Here is a 24,447-nt window from a genome sequence, read left to right as displayed (position 1 = left end):
ATTTCCAGATCGGTAACTTCACACAGGCAACGCAGATGTAACTACGTAATGTCATTTTTCGCGTTTGATGTTTTTGAGCCTTCTCGTGAGCCGTCAGTCTCCATGGCAACGCCGTCTCCGCCATTGTTGATGATGGCTACATAGAACACGAGATTCTTCTCCCAGTTTCTCTCATCTGGTCTGGCTTCAAACTCTGCAGTAGGCGATCCATTATTTCTTTGGAAATGTTCTTCCTTCCATTTTTGTAATTTTAAAAAGGAAAAAAACTAGGCGCGTCCTTCGATTCGCAAAATGGCGCCGACGCTTCATTTCGCCTCTCGCTAGCGTTGAAACAAAAACATAATTCGGTCAACAAATTGAACTTGTCCCTTGACCGACTCAAGCGAACAAATGTGATCAACCGATTACGCTCAATTTTGTTGTAGTTTGACGTCATCGCAGGCAGGCCACTTATGCTCTGTTTTGACAACAACTCTGCCACAACGACGAAGAAGAAAAGACATTGACGTCAGCCCACAAGAAGAAGAAAAACACCAGTAGCACTACCACTGTTGGGAGTAAAAACTCTACTTTATTTCTTCTTGAACAACCAGTGACACCAGGTGAGCACGTGGCTTGGGACAGGAACATCCCTATCTATCTGGGATTTATTAATCATTCACGTTCACTTCATATGGCCGAAAATGATTGTTGTTCTATTGAACATGCAATGGCAGGCATAAAAATTAAAGGCTTGTTCTTTTGAATCGTGGCCACTGTTTACTACTTAGTTTTTTTATAACTAGCTGAGTGGTAACCATTCCAAAATTCACATTAAGAGGGATACAAACAATCACATGATAAACGTAAGCAGAGGAAGACAAAGTATGATTATGATGTTTTGTTTTGTGACTGCAGGCAACCTGGACATGTGACCTTTGAGCCTGCCGAGAATGAGTGTAAGAAAAATGATCTGGAAATTGTTTAAATTGCCATTTTTGTCAAATTTCTGACAGATTTATGGAACTAAATGAATTCACGTGTGCATTTTTTGCAGTCCATTTACAATAACGTATTATTTTGAAAGACATCGGATTTATCGATTGATCAAAAACAATTAGCGACCGGCGAGCTGATAGTGACCCTTGTTTTTCTGTCTGGCCCTACAGGCTGTTCCCGTTTTGGGTATGGCTGTACCCCTGCCCGCCGTCATCATGGCGGGCATCACGCTCTACATGTTAGTCCTGGCGCTGGTCCTGTGGATCCGCTTCTGCTTCAAGGAGCGCTGCCCGCTGACATGTGGCTCGTGCTGTCCCAACTTCTCCGTGTGGGAACGCTGTTACCAATTGGCGCAGTCGTGCGACTGTCGGCCGCCGACGCTGCGCTCGTGTTTGATGGACATCGTCTCGCTGCCCTCGGTGAGGAACCGAACCCGCGGAAGGTTGGGCCAATGGGGTGCTGGAATTCAACAGTGGGCTTCACAGACTTTCATATTAGTTTTTAACCTAGGGTTAGGGGTTCAAAAATTCAATCAAAAAAAGTTTCAAAAATGTCTTGAAAAATATGATACTTTTGAGTTCTACTTATGTTTGTTACACAAGCACACACCTATAATACAAGCACACAGCTATAATTGTCGTCTGTGTTTGCAGTGCTCCAAGTGGGACTGCGCGTGCACCTGTCAGCCCCCCGAGTGCGAGTCGTGCAACTGTCTGTGCTTCGAGATCCGCATCAAGTAGTCGCGCATCACACTCCAAACTCATCACACAAAAACCTCATTCGGGACGACGCTTATAAGAACGTTTGCAAGTCAACACAGGAAATGGACTGAACAAAAGGAATTGGCTTGATTTGCCTTGATGAACATTCCTGAGCTCAGGAAGTCCCGCTGACGGCCTCGAGGTGGTGCCTTTCAGTTTGTTTGGTTTTTTGAAACCTTTGAGCACAGTTAAGATTTATATTTTTTTACGCTTTAGAAACATTAAACCCTGAAATGTTTACAAACGTTTTTTTTGTTGTGGTTTTGTTTTTTTTGCTCATCAAGCTTCAAGTCAGGTTTATTTGTAAAGAGTAGAGGTGTGCCAAAAAAAAAACAACAAAAACAATTAAGATTCTCATTTTCGTATGATTATCAAAATAAAAACCTCCCGTAAAATAAAAAAAAAAGCCAAAATTCATTGAAATTTTTTTATTAATGCATGATTCTCATTTACTTACATTGATTTCTGCACAATTCAAGTCAATTTGGGACAATTCAAAACACAGAGACAACATAAAAAAGTGCAACATGACATAACATAAAACAAAATCCTTAATCCACATGTGATAGTTGCAAGTGTTTGCCACACCTTTACAACTCACAATTATGGTTGGGAATTGTCGATAACTCATAATGCCTATTTTGGAAGGATTGCTTACATAAATATGTTTGGACAAAATTTATAAAAGAATTTCAGGAGGAAAAACATACGTTCACATTATCTGGAAAAAAAAGTCCCACCTATTATTTCTGTAGAAATGGATACAAATTGATTCATCAGACTGCTATTAGAAGAAATGATCCCAGAAGATTAAAAATAATGGCTTCTAATTTGACGTTGGGAGACACGGCCAGCGCCACTTCCTGTTTAATTCAGTGGCACAGCACCATCATGACGGTGTGCAAGCCTATGCTGCTGACCACCATGAGAAAGCTGAGCAGGCTTGACGGCGGCGAATTGGAGAAGTCGGAGAAATCGTCGCCGGTGGACGGCGAGAAATCTTGGATCGCCTGCATCAGGAAGTTGCTGAAACGGCTGACTTTGGGGAAAACCGTCACCTGGCCCTCTCGTGCTATTGGGTTGGTGGCGTTGCTGCCAGTACCCAGCACGGCCGCCTGGTACCAGGAATTCCCCAGCCGGCACATCAGCGGCCCCCCATCGTCTCCCTGGCATGGACCAAAGCCACAAGACAGGAAGTCATGATCTTTCCCATTCTCTATGGTACCTTGCAAACAGTTGGAGGATCAAAAGCAGTGAAGGTCACCTGGTCCAGTGTCAGAAGTCCAGTACAAATGGAGTCAGTGGATGACATATTCCCACAGTCCAACACTGTTGTCTGGACCTCCTGCAAGACCTGCTCCTCTACAGCGTCAAACAAAATGTGAGCGGGTGACGTGTTCGCAAGAATGACCAATCCGCAGGAACACATACCTCGACTAAAGGTCGCGGAGCAAAGATTTCATAGGATCTGTTTAAATGTATATTTTCACTCTTAGTATTTTTAGGGATGCAGCTAACGAGTATTTTTAGTGTTTACTATTTAGTAGAAAATACAAATTGAATAGCGAGTATTCTAATGAAAATGAACGGTAATTAAAACAAGTCAGTACTTCTAGCTAGCGGCTAATTTATGTCAGATTTTTAAACAACGTTGTGTTATTTGTATCCGGCGCAACAGTTGCCATAGAACGGCTTTAAAAACCTGAGAGATATGTTGTAATATAAAGTATAAAAATTAGCTGATTTTTTTTTTTCGATATATAAAAAACTCGGGAATAGATTTCCCTCCGTGCGACCCACCAGCGACAAAGCGTTTGACTTCCCTCCCGTAGAGATACGAGTCAGGCTGTTACACCGCAACACACTGTCGGCAACAACTTCAAAATAAAGTCATTTATGTCTATAAATCATGTTGTAAACTGCGGTTTATTTTGAAGTTGGCTTTCTCACCACATTCCTGACATGTTTTCTGTCTTGCGTGGTGTTAACAAGTCTAGCTGTAACTGGCGTGAGATTTTTCCTGACGTGCACTAATAAGCAGGTATCCAGGCCAAGGAAAAAATGCTTCAAGCGTTTCAAAATACCCAAGGATTTTTTTTTTTTTCCACGCCTAGCTTAATGATATTAATTAATGATATTTTTATGAAGTTGTCATCCATAGTTCAATGAAAAACTCCCTATCCGCCACTTGGGCGACTGAAAGTCGTTTTATTATCTAATATAACGAAACGTAATATCTAACTAATCTATGGAGATACTGCACTATTTCCATGTGCCATAATATGAAACATTTAAACACTGTATGCACAGTTACGCTTTATAAAAGGACTTCTAGTGGTCTTGGAAATCTTTTCATTCTTTGCCCCTTGACCTTAAATAAGGGTATGGTACCTTTTTCTTAACATTAAAGCCATTTATAGTAGTTTATATACCTCCTCCCCTGTCTGCACTCCAGCCGGCGGCCCAGCAGGTGGTATTGGGGGCGAAGGTCTTCCCATTGTCCAAGCAGATGGGTTGGATGGAGTTAGACAGCGAGGGGCTGGATTCCAGCTGCAGAACTGCCACGTTTTGTCCTGACAGTGTGCTGCCTCTCACATTGGTCACGCCCACCGCCATCTCAAAGCTGTTGGAGCCGTTCTGCCTCAGGCGACCCAGGTAGACGGTCCACTCGGACAGCGTGCTGGACCTGCACCACACAAAACTACATTAAGCTCTTAAGATCTTTAGAGAGGCTAACAGCAACAACCTAATAGACGAGTGACTTATTGGAACGTTTGTTGATGTTATGACTCGTTTCCTTACCGTGCGACACATTGTGCGCTGGTAAGCACGATGTTTTCGGCCACCAACGTGCCGCCACACGCGTGACTTCCGTTCCAATGCAGACTGGCCATCCAGGGCCATGCGCCGGCCTCGGCCGACGTTGCCCCAGGACCTGACAGGCGCCCGTTCAAAGGAGCGTTTCCGCAGAACACTGTGTAACACAAACATCACAGGCCATCTTTTTTTTCGTTAACGTAAAAGAAAATGAGTCAAACACGTGTTTTTAGGAGGGATGTCCAGATGACATTTTTTGCACGCGAGTCCGAGTCACCCGATGTCTGAGTTATTTATTTAATATTAAGTCTTAGCGTCGGTCACAATTCCCAGTGTTCCACAACACCGATTCTTACGTTCCCCCAAATAAATATTCATTTAGTAAACATTACATTTGGAGTTTTTTAAACATCAAAGTGGTTTTATGCGGCGGCGCTCACAGGGGGGTGCAACGGTATTGGCGGTCGGCTCGATTGGATCCGAGTCGGCACAGTTGAAGTCCAGGTCCGGGTCGGTCCCCGTGGATGTGAAGGTGACAAACCCCGGCAGGTTGCTTTCAGCGATATTGCTCTTGATCCAATCCTCGTACTGGGACACCCGCGCGTAGACGCCCGGGATCCCTGGCCTGGCGCAACCTCTTCCAAAGCTCACCACCCCACTCAGGGTCCACCGGCCATCTTGCTTGCTCACCATCGGACCGCCGGAATCACCCTGAGGAGCGCCATGGTGTTAGAAATTGTCAAAAAGTGCAAACAGCTTCCTTTTAAAAAGCAACTATTCGATTCCTTGGAATGGTTCCTTTGCTTTCCTGATGATTTTGCTCAAAAATCTCCATGTTTCCCTTAAATAGTTGAAGTGTTAGCCAAAAACTTGAATGTCATCAAGTCACCTGACAGGAATCGTTTCCTCCCTGTCTCAGGCCAGCGCAAATCATGTTGTCTGTGATTATTGCCGTCTCGCTGTAGTCACAACTGCATTGGCGGTTTCCCACCACGGGAACTTCCACCTCCATCAGGTTCCCCGGGCTCGGTAAAGGTTCTGGGCACACACAAACATCAATGGCAACGATTGTCAGAGAATCCCTTTTGTATTCAGTGGTCCCTCGCTGTAACGCGGTTCACTTTTCGCGGCCTCGCCGTTTCCCGGAATTTTTTTGACGCAATTTTTTTTAACGGCCTATGTGTATTCCCAGACAGCAAAAGACCTTCATTCAAAGTTGAATTTTGGTCAAAATGGTTAATATATGGTTAATGTCGGCGATTTGTGAAATACACGAGTTACTATTATTTATTATTCATTTCTTAAGCGTCCGATCTCCGAAGGTTTGACCTTTGGGAGTTTTTAAATGTGAGACGAGTGTGAGAAAATGCAAATATGTTAGCTTGATCATATCGAGAGCGAGAATGGCAGGTTTGCGCACATAGCAGGACATCTCCAAGCAGTCGTCCACTGCAGAATGCCCTAAATGCACAGCTATAAATAATAAAAAAAAATATTTCTTCTTAACCCTAACAGGACATAAGAGCTTTTGGTAAAAGTTATAACAAAGTTCAAGATTTACATCTACAGTTAGCTTTTAGCCCCATTTTTGCCATTGTTTTACTACTTGTATTCCACATAATTGATATACTTTATTTTCAAAAAAGACCATTTGGAGTATTGAAGGAATTGCTGCGCAAATAATCGAAATTCAGTTGCGATTTTGAATTTGGATTCTCACGATCATAGACTATTAACCTGCCGAATGGCTGGTGGTTGTTTTTTCAACTAATATTTAAGGCCAAAGGTTTTATGAGGAGAATAAACAATGTTTTGATTTAAATGAATAGTTGTTTCATTAAAAAAAAACAAAAAAACATGATGTAGATTTTTCCATAATTGCCCGGCCCTCGCTTACTCACCGCCCTCGCCGATGCTCCCCCATCCGGTGACAAAGCTCCGGGTTCCGCTGAAGAAGGTGCTTCCGTTTGCGGCCAGGCAGACGGGCTTGATGAAGTCGCTGAAAGTCACGGACGAGTTTAGTCGCAACAGGGCCAAGTCGTTGTCGAAGCTGACCGGGTTGTAGTCGGGATGGCGGACGATCTCTTGGATGTCGCGGTTTTCCTCGTTCGGGTTTGAACCCTCCTGGCTTTGACGACCCAAAAATGCCGTCACGGGTCTGGTACTGTCGGGACACATGCAGATCACGATTGCACAACGGGCCTTCCGAATGAATCCATCAAGTTCTCCGTCGACTTCCGGTCTCTTCAATAAAAAATACCAATTCCCACACCTTAATTTGAGCTCAACAGCTAGAAAGTACACAAACAAAATGTTACCAGTGAGAAATCCCAAATGGAGATTGCTTCGTTGTTGTCGTTATTTTGTCTTAACTCTCATCGGGTTTTCTTGATTCGGTGGCATTTTGTCAGGGAATGTTTTGGAAAGATGTCTCCCCCTAACCCTAACCCTAACCCTTGAGCTACCTGGTAAAGCAGTGCGCAGCCGATATTAGCCAATTGTTGTTGATGAGTGACGCTCCGCAAAAGTGGCTCCCCCCGATGAAGTGCAGGCTGGCCTGCCAGGGCCACGCGCCGGCCGTGGCCACCTCACCACCCACGATGCGGGTGTTGAAGTCGGAGTTGGCCAGCCCGCATACTGCAAACACACACACGCACACAAGGTGGACATTTTTAGGTTAATTTGATTTAGTGCAGCTAAAAGCCTTCAATTTTCTGAAAAGATGACAGTGCGCCTTATAATCTGGTGCACCTATACAGTGCAAGAATGCAACAAAGAAGTCCTGGACCCATGAAGGAGGCTGTGACTCACCATCTAGTTGCGCTCCACATTCTGAAGATGAAAAAGAAGATTACAGATGTCATTCCAATATGGTGACATTTCAAAAACATAAAGATTCTTTGTTCATCATGTGTCAAAGTCCCTCATGTTGTGTTGACAATAACAATGCAATGTGTTTAAAAATGAGCTAATATATTGCAATCACAAGTATCCTTCCTGCCCTTCACAATTATGTGAGGAAAAACACTGCATGCAGTATATAACACAGCATATAGTACGCATAAATATTTTGGTTTTCTTCTGGTAATATCAGTTCACTTGTCAAGTGAAAAAAAAAGATTACTTGATGCATTTTCAAAAAATTAGGCTTATTGAAGATTATAGACATAAACACAGCAATAGAAGTAGGAAAATATATTTTTTTTACTTCTACACTTCTGGAGCCTAGTAAAAGAGGATCTTTGATGTCTATAATCGTCAATGGGGTTGAATGAGTGTATATATTCTATAATAGTTTTCAAATCTATAGCTGTCAGCGGAGCTCTGTAAAATTGGATTTTGAACGTCTGTAATCGTCAGCGGTTTTAAATGAGTTCATATTTTCTGTAAAATTTTTGATGTCATTGCCTACTTTATTATTTGCTCGATTGCGGGACGTAATCTGCTTGCAGAAATGAACAGAATAAGAATTTCTCTGCCTAGCGCAGCCCCCAAAAAATCTGACAAACTAAAACGTCGTTATCAAATTAAATTACGTGTACAAACAATCAGAGTTAACGCAAAGTTATATAAGTCGCTGTACGTCATTCCTCTGAAAGATTTGAAGCGCTGGCCGCGAACAACGTAGCGTCAAGGTTTTGAAAATGTTGCGTTCCTGTCAATCACTCGGCCAATATTTCATCCAGTTTGACAGCTACTTCTCATCTGTGTTGTTTGCAATGACTTTTAACACCGAGGCTACATTCCGCGGTGAAATGTTTTCAGGTGCTGATTTCATGAGTCAAAAGTTGAGTATATAGTGGAAGCACTGTTGTGACAATGGCTTCATTTCTGTGTTGCATGGCGTTAAAGCCGAAAAGTGGAACGGAGTACAAAAGTCATTGGCGGCGCTTACTGTACATATTCTTCTTTTAAAAACGCACCTTTTATCTTTGATTTTGATTGATTTTTTGCAACAGCAACAACAACAAATCCCGCAGTTGAAGGACGATGAAAATCAAAGATAGGAGTAATTAAGCGAAGAGGAAGCAAAAGCGTTGTTTACGTGCTGAAAGCGTCAAGGTGTTGGAATCTTTTATCAGCTTAGCTTTCCCGTTGCTGTCTGACTGGTTTTGATGGCTTTCCGCTTACATTTTTTTCCGCTTGACAGATGCTCGACAATGTCAACAAAGGTTTTTCTTGTGGGCTTCCGTGGCCTTAGCGAGGCCGGCCGCTTGTAGACAGACAGGACGGGTTTCCAAACACTCCCTATTAGGGAGCGTTTCAGTCATCGTTTCGGCCCAATATAGCAGCGGTTCTCAAAGTGGGGTCTGCGGACCCCCGGGGGTCTCTTCGCTGACTGCAGGGGGTCCTTGGGACGAATTGGGTTCATAGTAAAGAAATATCTATTTGTATTTATTTCTTTTTTTTCTGTATTAAATTGTGAACGTGTCCATGATTCTTCAACGACGTGACGTCTTGGAAATTTGGCCTGCGCCAAAAATTTTGTTGGATAACTGAAAGTTGTCTGGCAGTTGCCGAAGGGGCTTCCCTGAGCAGAAAACGAAATGGAAAAAGCGAGGAGAATTTTGATTCATAATCTAATACGTTTTTTGTTTTTTGATCAGATTTCGACGTGATCCAAATTTGGTGCTTTGTCCAATTTTCAAAATTCTTTCTGGTCTTTCCAAACACTTTTTGCATTTTGTCATTTCCTTATTTATTTATTTTTTAACCTTGTCACTTTGCAACTTTATATAGGACTTTTAAAAAATCTGTGAATTTTTACTGTTGAGAGGCTGAAATTTGTAAGATTTGGAGCATTTTTTTGCACCTCAAAAGTCCTTGGATAGTAATTAAGAGTAAGGAATGTGTTAATGATAGTAAACACAGCATGTCATTCTCTCATTCACGATACTTTAATCGCTTCAACAGATCCTAAAATAAACAATTCAATTTTAATCAACTGCCGAATCACTATAACGGGATTTTCCGACGAGGATCTAGCTTGCTGTATTGTACACATATCCCTCCACATAACTATATTTATTTCGGTAGGGTGGATGGAAAAGTTGAATTGTATCTGTTTATTGTGGTAGAACATAGAAATATAGTATAAATATATCTATCATGACAGGACGAACAAAAAGCCTTCCGGACCCATGTCTGAATTTGACGGGACAGGAAGTTGTCCGTTTTGGTCAGAAATGGCACATTCCGGCCAAATTCCCATAGTATCGGAAACTGGTATCTTAGACAAACAGGTGATGCTAAATGACCAAGATTATTTGGGAAAACAATCGTGTCAAAGTTTGGAAGATTTTCTGAAAATCTCGTCTTCTGCTACTCAGGAAATTGAGATTTTGGAGATATATGCCCTTTCGATTGGACAACCGCTAAAAACTGTATTCGATCAACGGGGATGGCAACAGCCCCAAACGCATTTTTTCCTACCTTTTCCTTCACAATTTTAGAATTTCAGTGATTTCAAACAAATGAATTGGGAAAATAACAAAAATCGCCAAAGGATAAAATGAAAACGATTCTTTTATGATGACTATTTTGTACTTTTTTCAGCAAAAATTGATACGACAAATGTCTTACCTGTGAATAGCAGCGTTAGCAGCGTTGTTCTTATCAACATCGGCACATCCATGATCACAAAGCGCCGAGATGGTTTTGCACCAAACGCAAACGCCAATAAGTACGTCCGTAGGACACGCCCACACACAGACACACCCCCTTTACCAAACGCACTGGCCACACCCACAAACGTTAGTAGCCAGATAGATTAGAAAGGCCGTTGTTATTTTTGACGATGCAAACAAGGAAGATGAAGAATAAAAATTAACAGAAATTTTCCCCGTCTTCACCTCATGTTCTCTTTTGAAAAAACTCGCAGAATGACATTGCTGCTCCGCCCCCCTCGTGCTTTAAGGTTTTACGCGTGCCTCCTGACTGACTGACTTGGCATCCAGCAGCAGGAAAATTTCTAAATTTCTCACAAACTTCCTCTCCATGTCAGTCATGTTTCAGCATTCTTTCTTTACACGTTAGCCCTGCCCGAGCGTTGACGAAAGAGCGAAGCCACGATAATTGAACTGCGATGTCGAGCGGAAACCGTTTTAAAAATGTCTATCGAGCAACATGTTTAATAAATGACAATTTGTTAAAAAGTATGTTTAAAAGGTCGCTTCAACCCGAATACACCTTGGCTGTGTGTTGAATTCTTTCAATCACTTTTTCTTGTAAAATAGCACTCACTGCATCTGATTCTACTTATAGAACACTGAAACAAGCGACCACAGCCGAATCCATGCTGGCTCGAACAACCCACGGCACACGCACCCTCAAAAAATTTGCATCTTCTACCAGGGAAAAACAGTAGCGCGTTATATTTGACGTCAACTTTATTCACATTGTAATGAGTCAAACGAGTCATGACAGAACACAAATAATACGAGAGTGGAAGGAGCCTATTTACATGAGGGCAGAGGAGGGAGCGGAGCAAAAGTTCAGCTAGCAGCAGGCTTTTTTTGTTTCCGTTTGCACTTTTACTGCTCGCTATCCAGTTGACTTGAAAGACGATGAAGTTGAGAGGCTACATGATCACACAAACGATAAAAGAAATGCACAGTCACAATGCTGGAAGTCAGTAGTCGCTTTGAGTGTCTGTCTGTGTGTGTGTTTGGGGCGCGGCTTCGATGGCGCATCTACTCGTTCTTCTTTTCCTTGTTCTTGATCAGCTTGTTGATTTCTCTCTTGGCCATGGCGCCGTACTTGGATAGGACGCCGTGCTGGTTGAGGCCCGGCAGCAGAAGCATCAAACTCACTGAAACGACAGGAAAATAAATTAGGATTTCAGATACTGGACCTTGGTAGTTGTTCAGAACGCCCGTTCTCAAATAGTGAAAGGTTTAGGAAGCAGGTGACAATTTAACAGGGTTGCTGCGGTTCATTTGGACCCTATCTGTATGTTAATTATTATATTTTAACATATGCGGCGACTCACCAATCAGATAGGTGAGCAATAGGTTGTGCACTTGCTGTCCGATCCAGGCCACCACCAGCAGGCCGCTGATCACCGACATGAAGTACTGAAAACGACACCGGGCTCACGTTCATGAGGGTTTCTTTTTTTTTTTTTTTTGGTTGGTGCGATGCATTTTTATCGACTGATTTATTAATACCATCTTTGGCTTCTCCTCCTTGAGCGTGCACAGACGGCGCCACCAGCCCAGCATGCGTCGCTGCGTCTTCACCATGTTGCCGCAGATCTCGTGGAAGCGCTGCTGCTGCTCCGTGGTCCTGGAACGTAAACACAAAGTGAACACAAAGCCCGACACTAGAATTTCGGGAAAACGTGACACCACGGAAAGTCGACGACACACAGGAAACGGAGACTGTGGCATTCTCACCACTTGTTGGAGCCGAAGACTCTCGGCGCCAACGTGGGCACCAGGTAGTCGGCCAAGCACAGGATCATGACGCCACTCGACACGCCTGTTAGCACCGACGGGTCCAAATAGTAAATGAGCCTGAGGGGGAGCACAAAAAGTTGACCAAAGGCGGACTCTAAAGGGACTCACAAAGGTCCACTGAAAATCCTTTTAGCAGTCATCAGGTAGTGGAAATTGGAGCCAGTGGTCTGTGCGGACTCACAGGAAAAGCACGGTGGTGGCGGCCATGAGCGCTCCGGGAAACCACGGTTTTTCCCAGCGCAGGACGCGGTCCCCCGCCAGGATCACCTCACCCCACGCCTGTAGCTGCTCCTCCAGCTGCGCCGTTTCCTGCGCCTGCGCAGCAACACATTAAGGTGACAAAACAACTTTTGCTGTTTTTTTTTTTACACAAATTTAACGGGAATATAGACTGAATATTTTTGTTTGATTCTTCAAATGATCAAAAACAATGTACAAACTAAAACTGTAAAACCAATTCCGCGTGATCGGTGTCGGAAAAAATGTTAAGTGAAGCCTTTTCTTTAAGCCCAAACGAAAACATAGGGCACAGTCATGAGAACGAACCGCAAGTCACACGGTTAGCTTGAGGCGAGGCAAGGCGACTAGCTGCTTTGTATTTTAAGAGCCATGATCGTCGGTGTAGTAGCAAAAGGTTGTCAAAAAAACAAAATGAGAAGCTTGTAACGAATATATGCCATGACGCAGCAGGTAGTGCGTTGTGCTAGCCGCGAGTTGCTAACAGCTGAGGCCCTAAAAAGCGCATCAAAAGCCGCGGATTAGCACAAGATAGCCAACGTCATCTTCGTACCCACCAGCATGTTGGCGCTCTTGTTGTCTCCTTCGACCATGGCTGATCAAATAGAAACTTATTTGAAAAATCAGTGTTTTTAATATCTAATGAAATAAAATAAAGAATATATTTAAATAGTAAGACACAGTCGGTGTGCTCGGCGTCACTAACGGTCGAAGTGAGAAGAAAACTTGACAGGATGTTGTTATTCAAAGCGCCTGCGTTAAAGTAGGCGCTGGGCATCATGGGATATCGAGTTTCTGACTGATTATATCAAGATTCAATAAACTTTAATGCGCTCTGAAGGACAAAGAAAAAGTTGACAAGGGTAAGTATCTGATTTACGGAAACCCTCTTCCACCTGTAAATTGATGGAAAAATAAATAGAAAATGGAAAAAATGTTTGAATGCGTCGTGTGTGAAAATATGGAAATGCCCGTTTTATCCAGTAAAAAGGAAGTTAGTAACATTTTTAAAAATAAAATAGCATTGAGTGAATATGGCAATTGTTTATTAAATTAACATTGCATTTTATTTTTGAAATGACACATTTTGCATGGGACCGTGAACGCATCCCATCTTTTCCAGCGCGTCTTTGTGACGCATGATGTCACGTGGTTTTTACTTCGTCCCATTTTCGTTAGCGCTCGGACTTGCTAACAGAGCTAACAAACCTCGCTCGATTTTTTCCTTTGTCAGGCTTTTCCCAGACAAGCGGCGATTACACGAACTTTAAATAAACACCAGAAGAAGATTATTTCCTACTTCCGCCGACGACGTTTCTCTCCGGGAGCGGAGAAAAGTGTGGTACGTAACAGGCGACTCAGCCCACCTGCTTGGCTAGCTTTGTTAGCTAGGCCTGCTCAGTTGTGTGGGCCCGTGGTGACGATCGACAAATTGCGTATTTTGTTAGCATTTGGTGTTCTAAATATCTGCTTGATGACGGGTAGTTTCTGAACATCTATTTATACCTCCCTCCCAAAAAGTGCACACCTTATAGAAATATATTTAAAAAACCTGAGGTCTATGAATGCCTTTTTGCGCACATATTTAGATGGTATTTTTAAGGTAGTTAATTAAGGAAATGATTGATGGAATGTAATAGTAAGAGCCTAACACACTAACCGAATCTTGGACGAGCAAGTTCTTGTCTTCTTACACGAATGATTTAACAACACGCTTGCTCCTGTCTCGAAAATGTTTCCGTGTTAAAATCATTCTTGGTGACATAAAACGTACAAATAGGACTTTCCCAGAATGATTTTCACTTCACGACACAAGTAAAAGTGCAATCGATTAATCGGGTGACGGTCGCACTTTTACTGCAATTAATCGAGTAAGAAATGAATGAGCATTGCAATGCTTTTTGTCTTCCCAGAGCCGCCATGTACAATGGCATCGGACTGACCACTCCCAGGGGCAGCGGCACCAATGGCTACGTTCAGCGCAACCTGTCCTCGCTGCGGTCCAAGCGGCCCCGCGACGACCGCGGCGGCGAGCGTGACGAGAAGGACCGCGAACGGCTGGACAGTCAACTCAACCGGCAGCCCAACGCCGACATCCTGGAGCATCAGAGGAAGCGGAAGCTGGAGGTGGAGTGCGCCAAGTTCCAGGATATGATGGAGGAGCAGGGGTAAGCTGGCAAACTGATCTCTGACACAAACGCTATTTTACCTCACAAAAGTGCTCACGTTAATGGTACCATTTAATTAACTTACATTAGCGTTTTCATGATTCTCGACCAACTTGGGGCATCACCAAACCATTATTCATTTTAGTGTCGAGAAGACAGTTTGTTTCAGAAGCATACATTATCGTATCAATCTTTAGATTTATAGATCTAATCTTTTATTTGCTTGTCACCTCAGCTATTCGGCAGAGGAGATTGAGGAGAAGGTGAACAGTTTCAGAATGATGCTGCAGGAAAAGAATCAGATGCCTCCTCCCGCAGCTGGTGACAAACCCAAGTAAGCTAAGCACTTTGGTAATGTTCCTGCCTCAAATTGAGGAATATGTTTTCATCTTCTTAACTTTTGTGTCATACACTGGCTCCCCCCCGAAAAATCAGTGAATATTTTCTGTCATATTTATATATTTTTTACGCAATTTAAAGTTTTGTTTGGTGAATGGAGATAATCTGTTAAAAATTACCAAACAATTACAGCATTAGCAACATATCAGACCTAGATTAATAGAAGTTCATTATTTCTTTATTTGTTTTCCCCCCAGCGTGACCGAAACGCACGCCCTGGCAGCGGCCAACCAGCAGAAGAATGACCGACTCCGAGCCGCCTTCGGCATCTCCAGCGACTACGTGGACGGCTCCTCCTTCCACGCCGACCGCAAGGAAAAGGAGAAGGAGAAGCGCGAACAAGAACGCCTGGAGCGAGAAAAGCAAGAGCAGCAGCAGAAATATACGTAAGCGCATCGTTTGACGGGAACAGGAAGAATGAAAATCACTTCCTGTCTCCTAGTATGTGCATTCATTTAGAACATTTGATCTGCTGTGCAGGTTGGTTGAGGACTCGGATGAGTCGGATTCCCCACCAAAGAAACGCAGTCGAAAGAAGAAAAAGAAGAACAAGCGAGCCGGGTGAGTTAAGATCAAACAGAAAAGCACATTTCTCCTCAAATAGTTTTGTTTATCGAGCTATGCCAGGACGTGGCGGGAGGTTCAGTACTCGTCCACGAGATGGAAGTAGCCACCTGTTGTTCATAGAACAGAATTCATTCAAGGAACTATTTTTTACAATATATTTACAGTTCACTCCTGCTGCTTGCGGGGGTTAGGAAGCAGTCCCATTCGAGTGGTGCGAGTCTGGATATAATTGACGCCCATTGAAATACACTGGGAGGAAACCTCATCACTTGACTTACTCCTCACACTAAGTTTTTGCTGGTGTCTCTTGCAGCTCACAGAGTCCCTCGCCACCTCCTCGCCGTGAGAAAAAATCCAAGAAGAAGAAGAAGAAACGGTATTTGAATTTGATTCAATGGCTCACATGTCGAACTTGACCGTGCTCGATTGTCACTCTCTCAAATTTTTTTTTAGGGAGTCCTCAGAGGAGGAGGAAGACAGGTAGGACTATATTTTTATTCTCAATTTGAAGTGCAAGTATTTGTGTAAGATGTCATACTGATTGTGGAAAAAAAAGTAATGATGGAGTACTTTCAAGGTTGCCAGAAAAATCAATGTAGCAATAAAGTTATTTGTATTTGTTTACATTGCAAGAACTCTTGAACCCTGACAATTTTGAGCAGATATGGAAGTATTTGCTTTCTCTCCTCAGTTCCTCTGATGAGAAACAGAAGAAAGCATCCAAAAAGAAAAAGAAGCGAACCAGTAAAAGTCTCACAAAGACAAAGGCGGCACCACATCGCAGCGGCTCGTCCAGTTCGTCCCGCAGGTGTGACACTTGACCTTTTTCCATCGACTTTACCTGTCCTCCATTTTCTGAGCTTTCCTAAGCTTCGTCTCTGGTGTTAACAGTCAGTCGCCTGCTCAATTGCGAATACGTCAGAGCAAGACGCACGATGTGGACAACGGACGGAGGCCAAGCTCTCCGGACAAGAGACGAGGCCGTGAAGAGCAAAGCCCTCACAGGCGGCGGGGTGGTGATGAGGTAGGTGAAATTAGCAGATCACATTTTCTGGAAATTTACTGTGTCATTTGGTTTTGACAGAGTCTCATATAGACTAAATTACTAAACTACAAAACTCCTGCTCCACATGTCCACTGACTTCTTGTTCTTTCTGTGCTAAAAGAAAGAGAAGACAGTGTCCTCACTTCCCAAAAGAAGACGAGACAACTCCTCTCCATCTTCACCGCCGCAGGCGGACAGAAGGAAAGAGATCGGGAGGAGCAAAGAGCGACCGAGCGAAAGGCGGCGTTCACGCAGTAAAGAGACGGACAAGAGAAAGAGGGACACTGAGAAGGATGCTCGGAGGCGCTCCAGGAGCAAAGAAACGGACAAGCGGAGAGGTAGAAGATCTAGAAGTCCAGAAAGCATCAAAGACTGTGTTAAAGACAAGGGACGGGGAAGACGGTCAGAGAGCAGAGAAAAGCGAGAAAAAGCAAAGCCGTGTCCTCCCCAGAGGATGAGACATGACTCCTCTTCTCCTTCACCTCCTAAAGTGGAGTCCAGAACCGGTCGCAGCAGAAGAGAGGAAGAAAAGAACTCTGGTAAGCGGGACACGAGAACCCGACATGACTCTTCCTCACCTTCGGCTACCAGGGCTGACGCCGGGACCGCTCGCATCAGAGGAGCGCAGCGAGAGGAGGACAGGAACGCGGGGAAGCGGGACACAAGGACCAGACACGACTCCTCTTCACCTTCACCCCCCAGAGAGGACCCCAGAATTGATCGCAACAGAAGAAACGAACGAGAGGAAGACAGGACCGCAGGGAAGCGGGACACAAGGACTCGACATGACTCTTCTTCGCCTTCACCTCCCAGAGCGGACCTCAAGATTGGTCGCAGCAAAGTTGCAGAACGAGAAAAGGAGAGGAACGCCGGAAAGCGGGAGACAAGGACCGGAAAGGATTCCTCTTCACCTTCTCCTCCCAAAATGGATGCCAGGACTGGTCGCAGCAGAGGAGAGGAAGACAGGTATGCGCGGAAGAGGGACACAAGGAGCAGACGCGAGTCCTCGTCCCCTTCGCCGTCTCTTGAGAGGAGAAACAGAGGAGACGCAAGGCAGACATCCAAGAACAAAGAGATCGCCCCTTCTCGCCCACCTCCTCATTCCCGTTCTCCGCCCGTCAACGGACGCCAGGACAAAAGCCGGGAAGATGGAGGGAGGAAATCTGACCGGGCGGTAGAAATTCAGCGGAAACCTGACACCAGGATCACAAGTCCTCCAAAGCAACAAGCGTCGCAACAAAAAGAGGACAGCAGTGATAGTGACTCCTCCTCGTCCTCGTCCTCTTCGTCTTCATTGTCCTCCTCATCCTCATCTTCCGAAGACGAAGTCCAACCCGAGACAAGGGAGCAAAGAAACTCCTCTTTCATCGGAGAGGCTGTTCAACGCTTCGTCTCCAACGGACGCGCCGAGAGCGCACAAGAACCCCGAAGACTGGCCCAGCAGACGGGAGAAAACAAGGAGCGCTCCATTCGCAGAGCCTCGCCGGACCTCCCTTCCGGCAAAAACCACCAGGACCGCCATAGTTCACGGGAGAAGCCCGGCCGGAGGTCCCGCTCTCCGCCGGCCCACCGCCTCACCCCACCCAGGCAATACCAGGACCCTCTGCCCCGTCCCAGGAGAAGCAGTCCTCCTCCGTCCCGCCTCAGGGACCGCGAGTGGGACCGAGACCGAGGTTGGGAAAGGACCGCCAGACGCAGCAGGTCCAGAAGCCCCAGGCGACACAGTCCTCTGCTCAGGTAAGAGGTTCAACACAAGTTCACGGATGTCCCTAAATACACATCTGGACAAAGCGCATGTACCGAGAGAGTTCTTCCACCAAAGAGTGTCCTCTCTTGTGCCCCTACGCACGAGCACCACGTCATTCTTGATTGCATGAACAAACGCTCTTTTGTCTCCTAGGGGCCGCCGCCAACCTTCGCCGGCCCTTAGAAGACGGAACAGTCGCTCGCCGTCGCCGCTGCGGAGGAGACGGACCAGTCGCTCGCCGGTCCGAAGGCGGACGAGTCGCTCTCCGGTCCAACGGCGGACGAGTCGCTCTCCGGTCCAACGGCGGACGAGTCGCTCTCCGGTCCAACGGCGGACGAGTCGCTCTCCGGTCCAAAGGCGGGCGAGTCGCTCTCCGGTCCGAAGGCGGGCGAGTCGCTCGCCCGTCCGGAGGCGGATGAGTCGCTCGCCATCGCCGTTGCGCAAGAGGCCGTCCGGTCGGTCCCCATCACCGCCTCAGAGGAGGAGGACCAGCCGCTCGCCGGCGAGAAGGCGGGGCAGTGCCTCGCCGGTGACGAGGCGGGGCGGCGCCTCACCGGCGACAAGGCGGGGCGGCGCCTCACCGGCGAGAAGGCCGGGCGGCGCCTCACCGGCGAGAAGGCCGGGCGGCGCCTCACCGGCGGGAAGGCCGGGCGGCGACTCACCGGCGGGAAGGCGGGGCGGCGACTCACCGGCGAGGAGGCGGGGCGGCGACTCACCGGCGAGGAGGCGGGGCAGTCCTTCACCAGTATCCCCGAAAAGGAGAGGGCCGACCGCTCACGCCGTGTCCTCAGAAGGCCTCAGGAAGCAAGATGGCCAAGCGGACAAGCCTCGAGGAAGGCAGGAGCAGCGGGCGCCGCCGGAGAAAAGCGCTCGGCAGACCAGCGGCTCCTCGTCCTCCTCTTCGTCTTCTTCCTCCGACTCCTCGTCGTCATCCTCATCGTCGCCGCCGCCAAACAGGAAAGACGCAAATCGAAACCGGCAAGAAGATGGGAAGCAAGAGCGCGCGTTGCCCAAAAGCGGCTCGGATTCTTCGGCGTCTCGCCCGGCTCCGGGGGCGCGAGGCGCCGGCGACCAATCGGAACACGGCGTATCATTGCAAACCTTGAACAGGACATCGTCGCCACCCGCGAGCCGTCCGCCGGCCCGGCAGGAAGCGCTCGCCGAGAGTGGCGTCAACGGCAAAGAATCCAACAAGAAAGGGAGCCGGAGCAGCAGCTCTTCATCTTCTTCGTCTTCCTCTTCATCCTCCTCTTCGTCATCCTCCTCTTCAGACAGCTCCGACACCGAGGCGCAACGCGGAAAAGGGTACGCGGGAAACAAGAAGTGGGCTGTCACTTGATCTGAATATCAATTTGATGTTCCCATCTGTGTTTTTTTCTTTTAATAGGAAAGATAAAGCTCAGCAGCGTTCCCAGCCCTCCTCCTCTTCCTCCTCCTCGTCCTCTTCAGACACTGAAAAAGACAAGAAGGACAAGAGGTGACAAAACATTTGCTAGTTGGCTCTCATAGGAAGTTGAAATCAATAAAAAGTTAAAATCGTCTAAATGTTAATAATCAAGTTTGCCATTTTTTGGGGGGGGGGCAGCGGTGGCCCCCCTCGTAGGCTCCCGGCCGACTCCCTGCGAGACTCCCGATCTCTCAGCTACTCTCCTCCCCGACACATGCGACGAGCTCCCGCCTCGCCGGGACGCAGGCCTCGCTGAATCCCTTCCGTTGACCCGTCATTTGTGAACTTTGACCTCAAACACGCTCCCCCCGCCCGACCGCAGGGAGCGACGCAAGCGGAGCAGGAAGCCACGACACGCCTTCTGCGCAACACTTCCTCGCAGCGTGGACACTAAATGTAGTGGTCATGTGACTTCTGGTGTTCTTGTCGTGTCCTCGCTTGACTTCCTGTATGTCGCGTCATGTGACTATTTCGTTACGGCGCCGAAAGTTGATGATGATAATAAAGTTAACTGTACATTTTATTGATGTGTACTTGAATTTTTTTTCTAATTTTGAGGGTTTGAAAATCATTCAATTTTAGTGACTTTTGCGGCTTTGATTGACAGAAGTGTCAAAAGTGTCCCAAGTATTTTTCATTTCATGACAATGTAAAAGGTTAAAGTTGAGGCAAACGTGATAGTTAAGAGAAAAAGCGCGGCGACTTTCATTTCCTCAAAATTGACCTCATGATTTTTTTTTTTTTTGGGGGGGGGGGTGCAGGGGGAAACGAGTAAAGCCCCAGCAACAACAATTGTACCTGTATATAAATGCCAAGTAAAGAAACTCTTTGATTGTAGTACTGTCAACCAGTTTTATGTCAAAAGATGTAAAAGAAGTAAATAAAATCTTAGTTTCAACTCGACGTTACCTCGAGTCTTTTATTCTACGACGCTGCTTTATCCCAGGCACCGCGAAGGCAGCATGAGATGCTGAGAGAGCGGCAGCTCATCAGGTGTGGTCGACATTCAAGCACAATCGGATTCTTCTCATTTCATCTTCGTCATTCGGAGATACCGACGAGCTCCGAATAAAACCGGCGCAGAGTCTCCGAGCCTCCCGCGCTCAACCAAAGTGAGTTTGACGCATTCGAACGAGTTTACGGCGAGTGTCCGGACAAGTTTCCTTGTCCGCGTCAGGCCTTCGGACATCAAACGGACTTGATCCAGTTCGACGTCTACATTTTTTGTGAAGCAACTCAACCATTTAAATTCTAACAACTGAATGTGACCGTCGCGTCGTTTCGCTTTTGTTCGTGCTTTGTTCGTGATTTCTCGCTGTTTTTTTCCATGACTTCGTAAGGTAGCAGCAAATTCGTGCAGTAAAACAATCTTGAGATGTTTAAATTGTGACCCAAAATGAGCGAAAACGTATAAAACATAAGCCGAGCGGAACGTTTTCCTGAAAGGCATCGTCTGGCGTCCAAATAAGCTACAGCGAGATCATTTGTTTCATTTTTGGCTTCGGTTTTCGACCAAAACGAAGCAAGTTTGGCTCCAAGCCGGAAGGTGTGTTGGGAATCGTGACGTCATCATAAGTTTTCTTTTGCAATTATTCGGTGCTAATAGGCGTTCCAACATTAGCGTTGTTAAAGCACGTGTTTTGAAAGTGAAACGCTTTTGTTATTGTTCGTGCTGTTAGTTTAAGTAACAATACTTGATGTTATCGGACCACGTGACCCATAGTGAGCGATGCTACGTTCCGGTTCCGCTGAAAGTAGGAAAGTTCACACAACCTTTGAAACGTGAAATTTACAACGTTTTATATCCGAACACAATTCACTTCTTTACTTAGCGAGGGGGACGTCATCCTGTCACTTTTGACGGAAAAATGACAAACATGAACCTTCTTGCAGATAAATATCACTCTGTGATGAACCCAATTGGCGTAAACGTTACATGTATCACTTGCACATTGTCGCCTTAACTATTCAACTTGTTTTTCTCCCATCGCACAGTGGTCGCCTTGTTTGCCTGAGCAATGCTAGCATTGTTAGCAATGACACGCTAAATTTGTATTAAACGAAACTTGAATGTCCGTGGGTACAATTGATTGGATTTGTTTCCATGTAGCTAAATATAAAGTCTTCTTTCTGTATAAACTGTATGTCGTTCTTGGAAATGGGAGGTAAGGGAGAGGGGGGTGTCCCAGTTTTTTTTTTCCGACTGGAAAGTAGACATTTCTGACTTCCGCTCATAGCTGCAACGCGCTATGAAGTTCCTGTTTTTATGTGAATGTTATTTAGACGATTTTTAAAAAATTTATTACTATACGTCAAGAGAAAGTTCCATAGGAGTTTTTTTTTTTAAATGACTCGACTGCAATGAGTTTTTACATTTATTTTATTAGATGTAAAATCGTTACACTTGTTCATCAAATAATTAGTTCAGTGATTTAAAATTAAAATGAACTTACATTTAAAGTTATACTAAATCTTATTCAAGTGATTTAGGAGTGGTTAAATGAAGCCGAATTGAATAATGAAATCATTTAAAAAACGGATGCATGTGCAACTCAGTGCTCAGGAACAAAAACAAACAAACAAACAACTCAAATGGCCTGTTTTGCGAATGGAACTTGGTTTTAACTTCACTGTCTCCAGGTGAGCATTTGAATGAGAAAATGAACACGTTTTTTCATCATACGTTTTCTGCTGACTCTCGTTAGATTTATGAGTTTGTCACAATGAAAGTGACATTCATTCATTTGGGCTCCTTCTAAACACAAGTTGTCTTCTTTGTTTACTAAAGTTGGGAACGGCGAAAACGAGCGACTGGGACGCCTCGCTTTCCTGATGCTCTCGAATGCTTCAGTGATGGAACCTCTGCGTGGCATGAACATCCCATAGTCGTCCCTCCGCGTTGGTTGCGACCTTTTCCACGCTCGTGTCCAGCTGAAAAATCCGAAATCGGATCGGCAAAGTGAAACTGAAAGCCAGCGTGATGCCAGACACGGTACGTACATTTTCTCTGCATCTGGCGGTGCTTCACAATATTTGCTTGAACCTTTGAAAACGGTGATTGTTTTCGTCAAGTTTCTGACTGGTTACGGACTAAATTAGTGCTGGATCATCATTTCAAAATAAATGACCGGAAATAAACGTTTTGAAATCATTTTATTGCTTGAAATCTCATAGCAAAATAATATTTGCAGTCCTGTCTACATTGTCATCTTTTTTTCTCCTTGTTTTTTAGAATCTTGTTTTTGTTTTTGAGCAGGCAAAAAGCTAGTGGCGATCGTAGCGCGAGCGTGGCCGCGGTCGTGTCTGACGTCTCGACACGGGCGAGTCGGCAATGGCGGGAAAGGACTACAATCACCTCTTCAAGCTGCTCATCATCGGCGACTCGAGTGCGTCTCGCTTTCAGCTTGTCATCGTTTTTCACAATGTTCGCACCGTGACGATCCTCGCTATGTTTCCGTCTCGCAGACGTCGGCAAAAGCAGCCTGCTGCTCCGATTCGCTGACAATTCCTTCTCCGGTGAGTGTGAAGCATCACATATGGGAAAAAGTATCGTCCCTCTTCCCGACTTACGATTTTGAGTGGGGAAATCCCGGCGCCGATAAAGACGTCGACATGCTGGCGGCGTGGGGCCGCTTTGTTACTTCACCACCTGGACCGCTTACTTTTTCCACAGCTTTGTGTTTATTATATGCCTTCAATTAAAATAAATGTCTGCGCGGACAGGAAGTTACATCACCACCATCGGCGTGGACTTCAAGATCAGGACGGTGGACGTGGACGGCGAGCGGGTCAAGCTGCAGATTTGGGACACGGCCGGACAGGAGAGATTCAGGACCATCACGTCCACGTAAGCGCCTCAAACATCGGGGCCCGACGCTCGTCCGGCTTCGCGAGCTCAAATGCACCTTGGCGCGCCTGCGTGCAGGTATTATCGGAACACGCACGGGGTCATCATCGTGTACGACGTGACTAATCCCGAATCGTTTGTCAACGTCAAGCGCTGGCTCAACGAGATCTCTCAGAACTGCGACAGCGTCTGCAAGGTTCTCGGTCAGTGCGGCTACTCCTTTTAGGGCTGGCTCATGCGGTGCAAAAAGTTGATTATTTCAGTTATTTTGGATTATTGTGTGTGTGTATGTATATATATATATATATATATATTTTTTTTTTTTTCCCTAGTGGGGAACAAGAACGATGACCCATCCAGGAAGCAGGTGGACACCCAGGATGCGCTACGCTTCGGGGAGTCGGTGGGGGTGCGCGTGTTCGAGACCAGCGCCAAAGAGAACATAAACGTTGAAGAGGTCAGTTTCAGAATCAATCCCATTTCCTGTCCTAACGCGATGAAGTGGACTTGACGTACAGTGCGCCGTGACTGACAGATGTTCATGGCCTTCACCCTGATGGTGCTCCGAGCCAAAAAGCAAAGTCAGAACCGGGCCGAGCGGGAACGCGAGCGCGAGAGGGACACGGTCAACATCAACGCGCATCGGGAGCGCGACCGCCGGAAGAGAGCCAAGAAATGCTGCTGAGAGGGAGAAACTCACAAGCTTGGTCTGGATTTTTTTTTTTTTTTTTTTTTTTGCTCATCATCTCACACCGCACTGAAAACTTGATTGGTGACTACTGTACTAGCATATTAGCACACGGCAATACCGGACGAGCATTCATTCACACTGGTGCCGAGGCCACGTTCAGAAAACATGAAGCCTCTGCACTATGATCTTTCATAAATGCTTTGAGTTTTTTTTATCTTTTTTTTTTTTTAGATGAAAGTCAAAATACACCCAGAAAAAAATCATTTTGACATTTTTTTTAGAT

At 45.7% G+C, this 24,447-nt stretch overlaps 5 protein-coding genes across 8 annotated transcripts; 3 read left to right on the top strand and 2 right to left on the bottom strand.

Annotated features, from left to right (window-relative positions):
• Positions 1–86: 86 nt before the first annotated feature.
• On the top strand, positions 87–1,987 carry LOC148411090 (uncharacterized). Of its 3 annotated transcripts, XM_088437906.1 has the most exons (5): positions 90–198; positions 426–602; positions 898–938; positions 1,149–1,397; positions 1,632–1,987. In XM_088437906.1, the coding sequence occupies exons 3-5, from the start codon at positions 933–935 to the stop codon at positions 1,716–1,718; spliced, it is 342 nt and encodes a 113-aa protein (XP_088294032.1). In that variant the 5' UTR covers positions 90–198; positions 426–602; positions 898–932; the 3' UTR covers positions 1,719–1,987. The 3 variants fall into 3 exon arrangements, with proteins under 3 accessions (XP_088294031.1, XP_088294033.1, XP_088294032.1); XM_088437905.1 differs by having other exon boundaries at positions 87–602; XM_088437907.1 differs by lacking the exon at positions 898–938 and having other exon boundaries at positions 87–602.
• Positions 1,988–2,152: 165 nt separating this feature from the next.
• On the bottom strand, positions 2,153–10,281 carry LOC148411089 (polyserase-2-like). Its single transcript, XM_088437856.1, has 10 exons — positions 10,140–10,281; positions 7,368–7,388; positions 7,022–7,193; positions 6,458–6,720; positions 5,446–5,594; positions 4,997–5,267; positions 4,542–4,713; positions 4,172–4,425; positions 3,004–3,101; positions 2,153–2,905 (listed from the first exon to the last, which is right to left on the bottom strand). The coding sequence occupies exons 1-10, from the start codon at positions 10,189–10,191 to the stop codon at positions 2,612–2,614; spliced, it is 1,746 nt and encodes a 581-aa protein (XP_088293982.1). The 5' UTR covers positions 10,192–10,281; the 3' UTR covers positions 2,153–2,611.
• A 646-nt stretch (positions 10,282–10,927) lies between these two features.
• Positions 10,928–13,011, bottom strand: arl6ip1 (ARL6 interacting reticulophagy regulator 1). Its single transcript, XM_088437902.1, has 6 exons — positions 12,811–13,011; positions 12,198–12,331; positions 11,954–12,073; positions 11,726–11,843; positions 11,548–11,632; positions 10,928–11,367 (listed from the first exon to the last, which is right to left on the bottom strand). Exons 1-6 carry the CDS (start codon positions 12,844–12,846, stop codon positions 11,249–11,251), a joined length of 612 nt encoding a protein of 203 aa, XP_088294028.1. The 5' UTR covers positions 12,847–13,011; the 3' UTR covers positions 10,928–11,248.
• A 392-nt stretch (positions 13,012–13,403) lies between these two features.
• srrm2 (serine/arginine repetitive matrix 2) lies at positions 13,404–20,149 on the top strand. Its single transcript, XM_088437841.1, has 13 exons — positions 13,404–13,595; positions 14,167–14,421; positions 14,657–14,755; positions 15,018–15,206; positions 15,301–15,381; positions 15,701–15,763; positions 15,841–15,867; positions 16,079–16,195; positions 16,279–16,411; positions 16,554–18,169; positions 18,333–19,484; positions 19,567–19,656; positions 19,765–20,149. The coding sequence occupies exons 2-13, from the start codon at positions 14,174–14,176 to the stop codon at positions 19,880–19,882; spliced, it is 3,933 nt and encodes a 1,310-aa protein (XP_088293967.1). The 5' UTR covers positions 13,404–13,595; positions 14,167–14,173; the 3' UTR covers positions 19,883–20,149.
• Positions 20,150–20,588: 439 nt separating this feature from the next.
• On the top strand, positions 20,589–24,210 carry LOC148411086 (ras-related protein Rab-35). 2 transcript variants are annotated; one of them, XM_088437900.1, is made up of 8 exons: positions 20,589–20,738; positions 22,415–22,618; positions 22,883–23,012; positions 23,092–23,142; positions 23,350–23,473; positions 23,552–23,676; positions 23,806–23,930; positions 24,009–24,210. In XM_088437900.1, exons 3-8 carry the CDS (start codon positions 22,958–22,960, stop codon positions 24,156–24,158), a joined length of 630 nt encoding a protein of 209 aa, XP_088294026.1. In that variant the 5' UTR covers positions 20,589–20,738; positions 22,415–22,618; positions 22,883–22,957; the 3' UTR covers positions 24,159–24,210. The 2 variants fall into 2 exon arrangements, with proteins under 2 accessions (XP_088294026.1, XP_088294027.1); XM_088437901.1 differs by having other exon boundaries at positions 22,859–23,012.
• The last annotated feature ends 237 nt before the right edge of the window (positions 24,211–24,447 follow it).

This window comes from Hippichthys cyanospilos, chromosome 16 (genome assembly GCF_059441005.1).
Source record: "Hippichthys cyanospilos isolate Australia breed blue-spotted pipefish chromosome 16, RoL_Hcya_1.0, whole genome shotgun sequence".
Taxonomy (NCBI): domain Eukaryota; kingdom Metazoa; phylum Chordata; class Actinopteri; order Syngnathiformes; family Syngnathidae; genus Hippichthys; species Hippichthys cyanospilos.
Note: the sequence above shows the minus strand (reverse complement) of the source record. Positions and strands in the feature narration are given on the sequence as shown.

Excerpts from the sequence above, each read along its gene's own strand:
- LOC148411086 (XM_088437900.1), top strand. The coding sequence starts at position 22,958 with ATGGCGGGAAAGGACTACAATCACCTCTTCAAGCTGCTCATCATCGGC. Across the intron at positions 23,013-23,091 it reads GCTCATCATCGGCGACTCGA|ACGTCGGCAAAAGCAGCCTG; the intron begins GTGCGTCTCGCT and ends TCCGTCTCGCAG. Across the intron at positions 23,143-23,349 it reads CGCTGACAATTCCTTCTCCG|GAAGTTACATCACCACCATC; the intron begins GTGAGTGTGAAG and ends CTGCGCGGACAG.
- srrm2 (XM_088437841.1), top strand. The coding sequence starts at position 14,174 with ATGTACAATGGCATCGGACTGACCACTCCCAGGGGCAGCGGCACCAAT. Across the intron at positions 15,207-15,300 it reads GAGCAGCAGCAGAAATATAC|GTTGGTTGAGGACTCGGATG; the intron begins GTAAGCGCATCG and ends TCTGCTGTGCAG. Across the intron at positions 15,382-15,700 it reads AAGAAGAACAAGCGAGCCGG|CTCACAGAGTCCCTCGCCAC; the intron begins GTGAGTTAAGAT and ends TGTCTCTTGCAG.
- LOC148411090 (XM_088437905.1), top strand. Across the intron at positions 1,398-1,631 it reads ACATCGTCTCGCTGCCCTCG|TGCTCCAAGTGGGACTGCGC; the intron begins GTGAGGAACCGA and ends CTGTGTTTGCAG.
- arl6ip1 (XM_088437902.1), bottom strand. The coding sequence starts at position 12,846 with ATGGTCGAAGGAGACAACAAGAGCGCCAACATGCTG. Across the intron at positions 12,332-12,810 it reads ACAAGAGCGCCAACATGCTG|GCGCAGGAAACGGCGCAGCT; the intron begins GTGGGTACGAAG and ends GTTGCTGCGCAG. Across the intron at positions 11,844-11,953 it reads GTCTTCGGCTCCAACAAGTG|GACCACGGAGCAGCAGCAGC; the intron begins GTGAGAATGCCA and ends TTTACGTTCCAG.
- LOC148411089 (XM_088437856.1), bottom strand. The coding sequence starts at position 10,191 with ATGGATGTGCCGATGTTGATAAGAACAACGCTGCTAACGCTGCTATTC. Across the intron at positions 4,426-4,541 it reads AGCGCACAATGTGTCGCACG|GTCCAGCACGCTGTCCGAGT; the intron begins GTAAGGAAACGA and ends TGTGTGGTGCAG. Across the intron at positions 2,906-3,003 it reads GACTTCTGACACTGGACCAG|GGAGACGATGGGGGGCCGCT; the intron begins GTGACCTTCACT and ends GGTCCATGCCAG.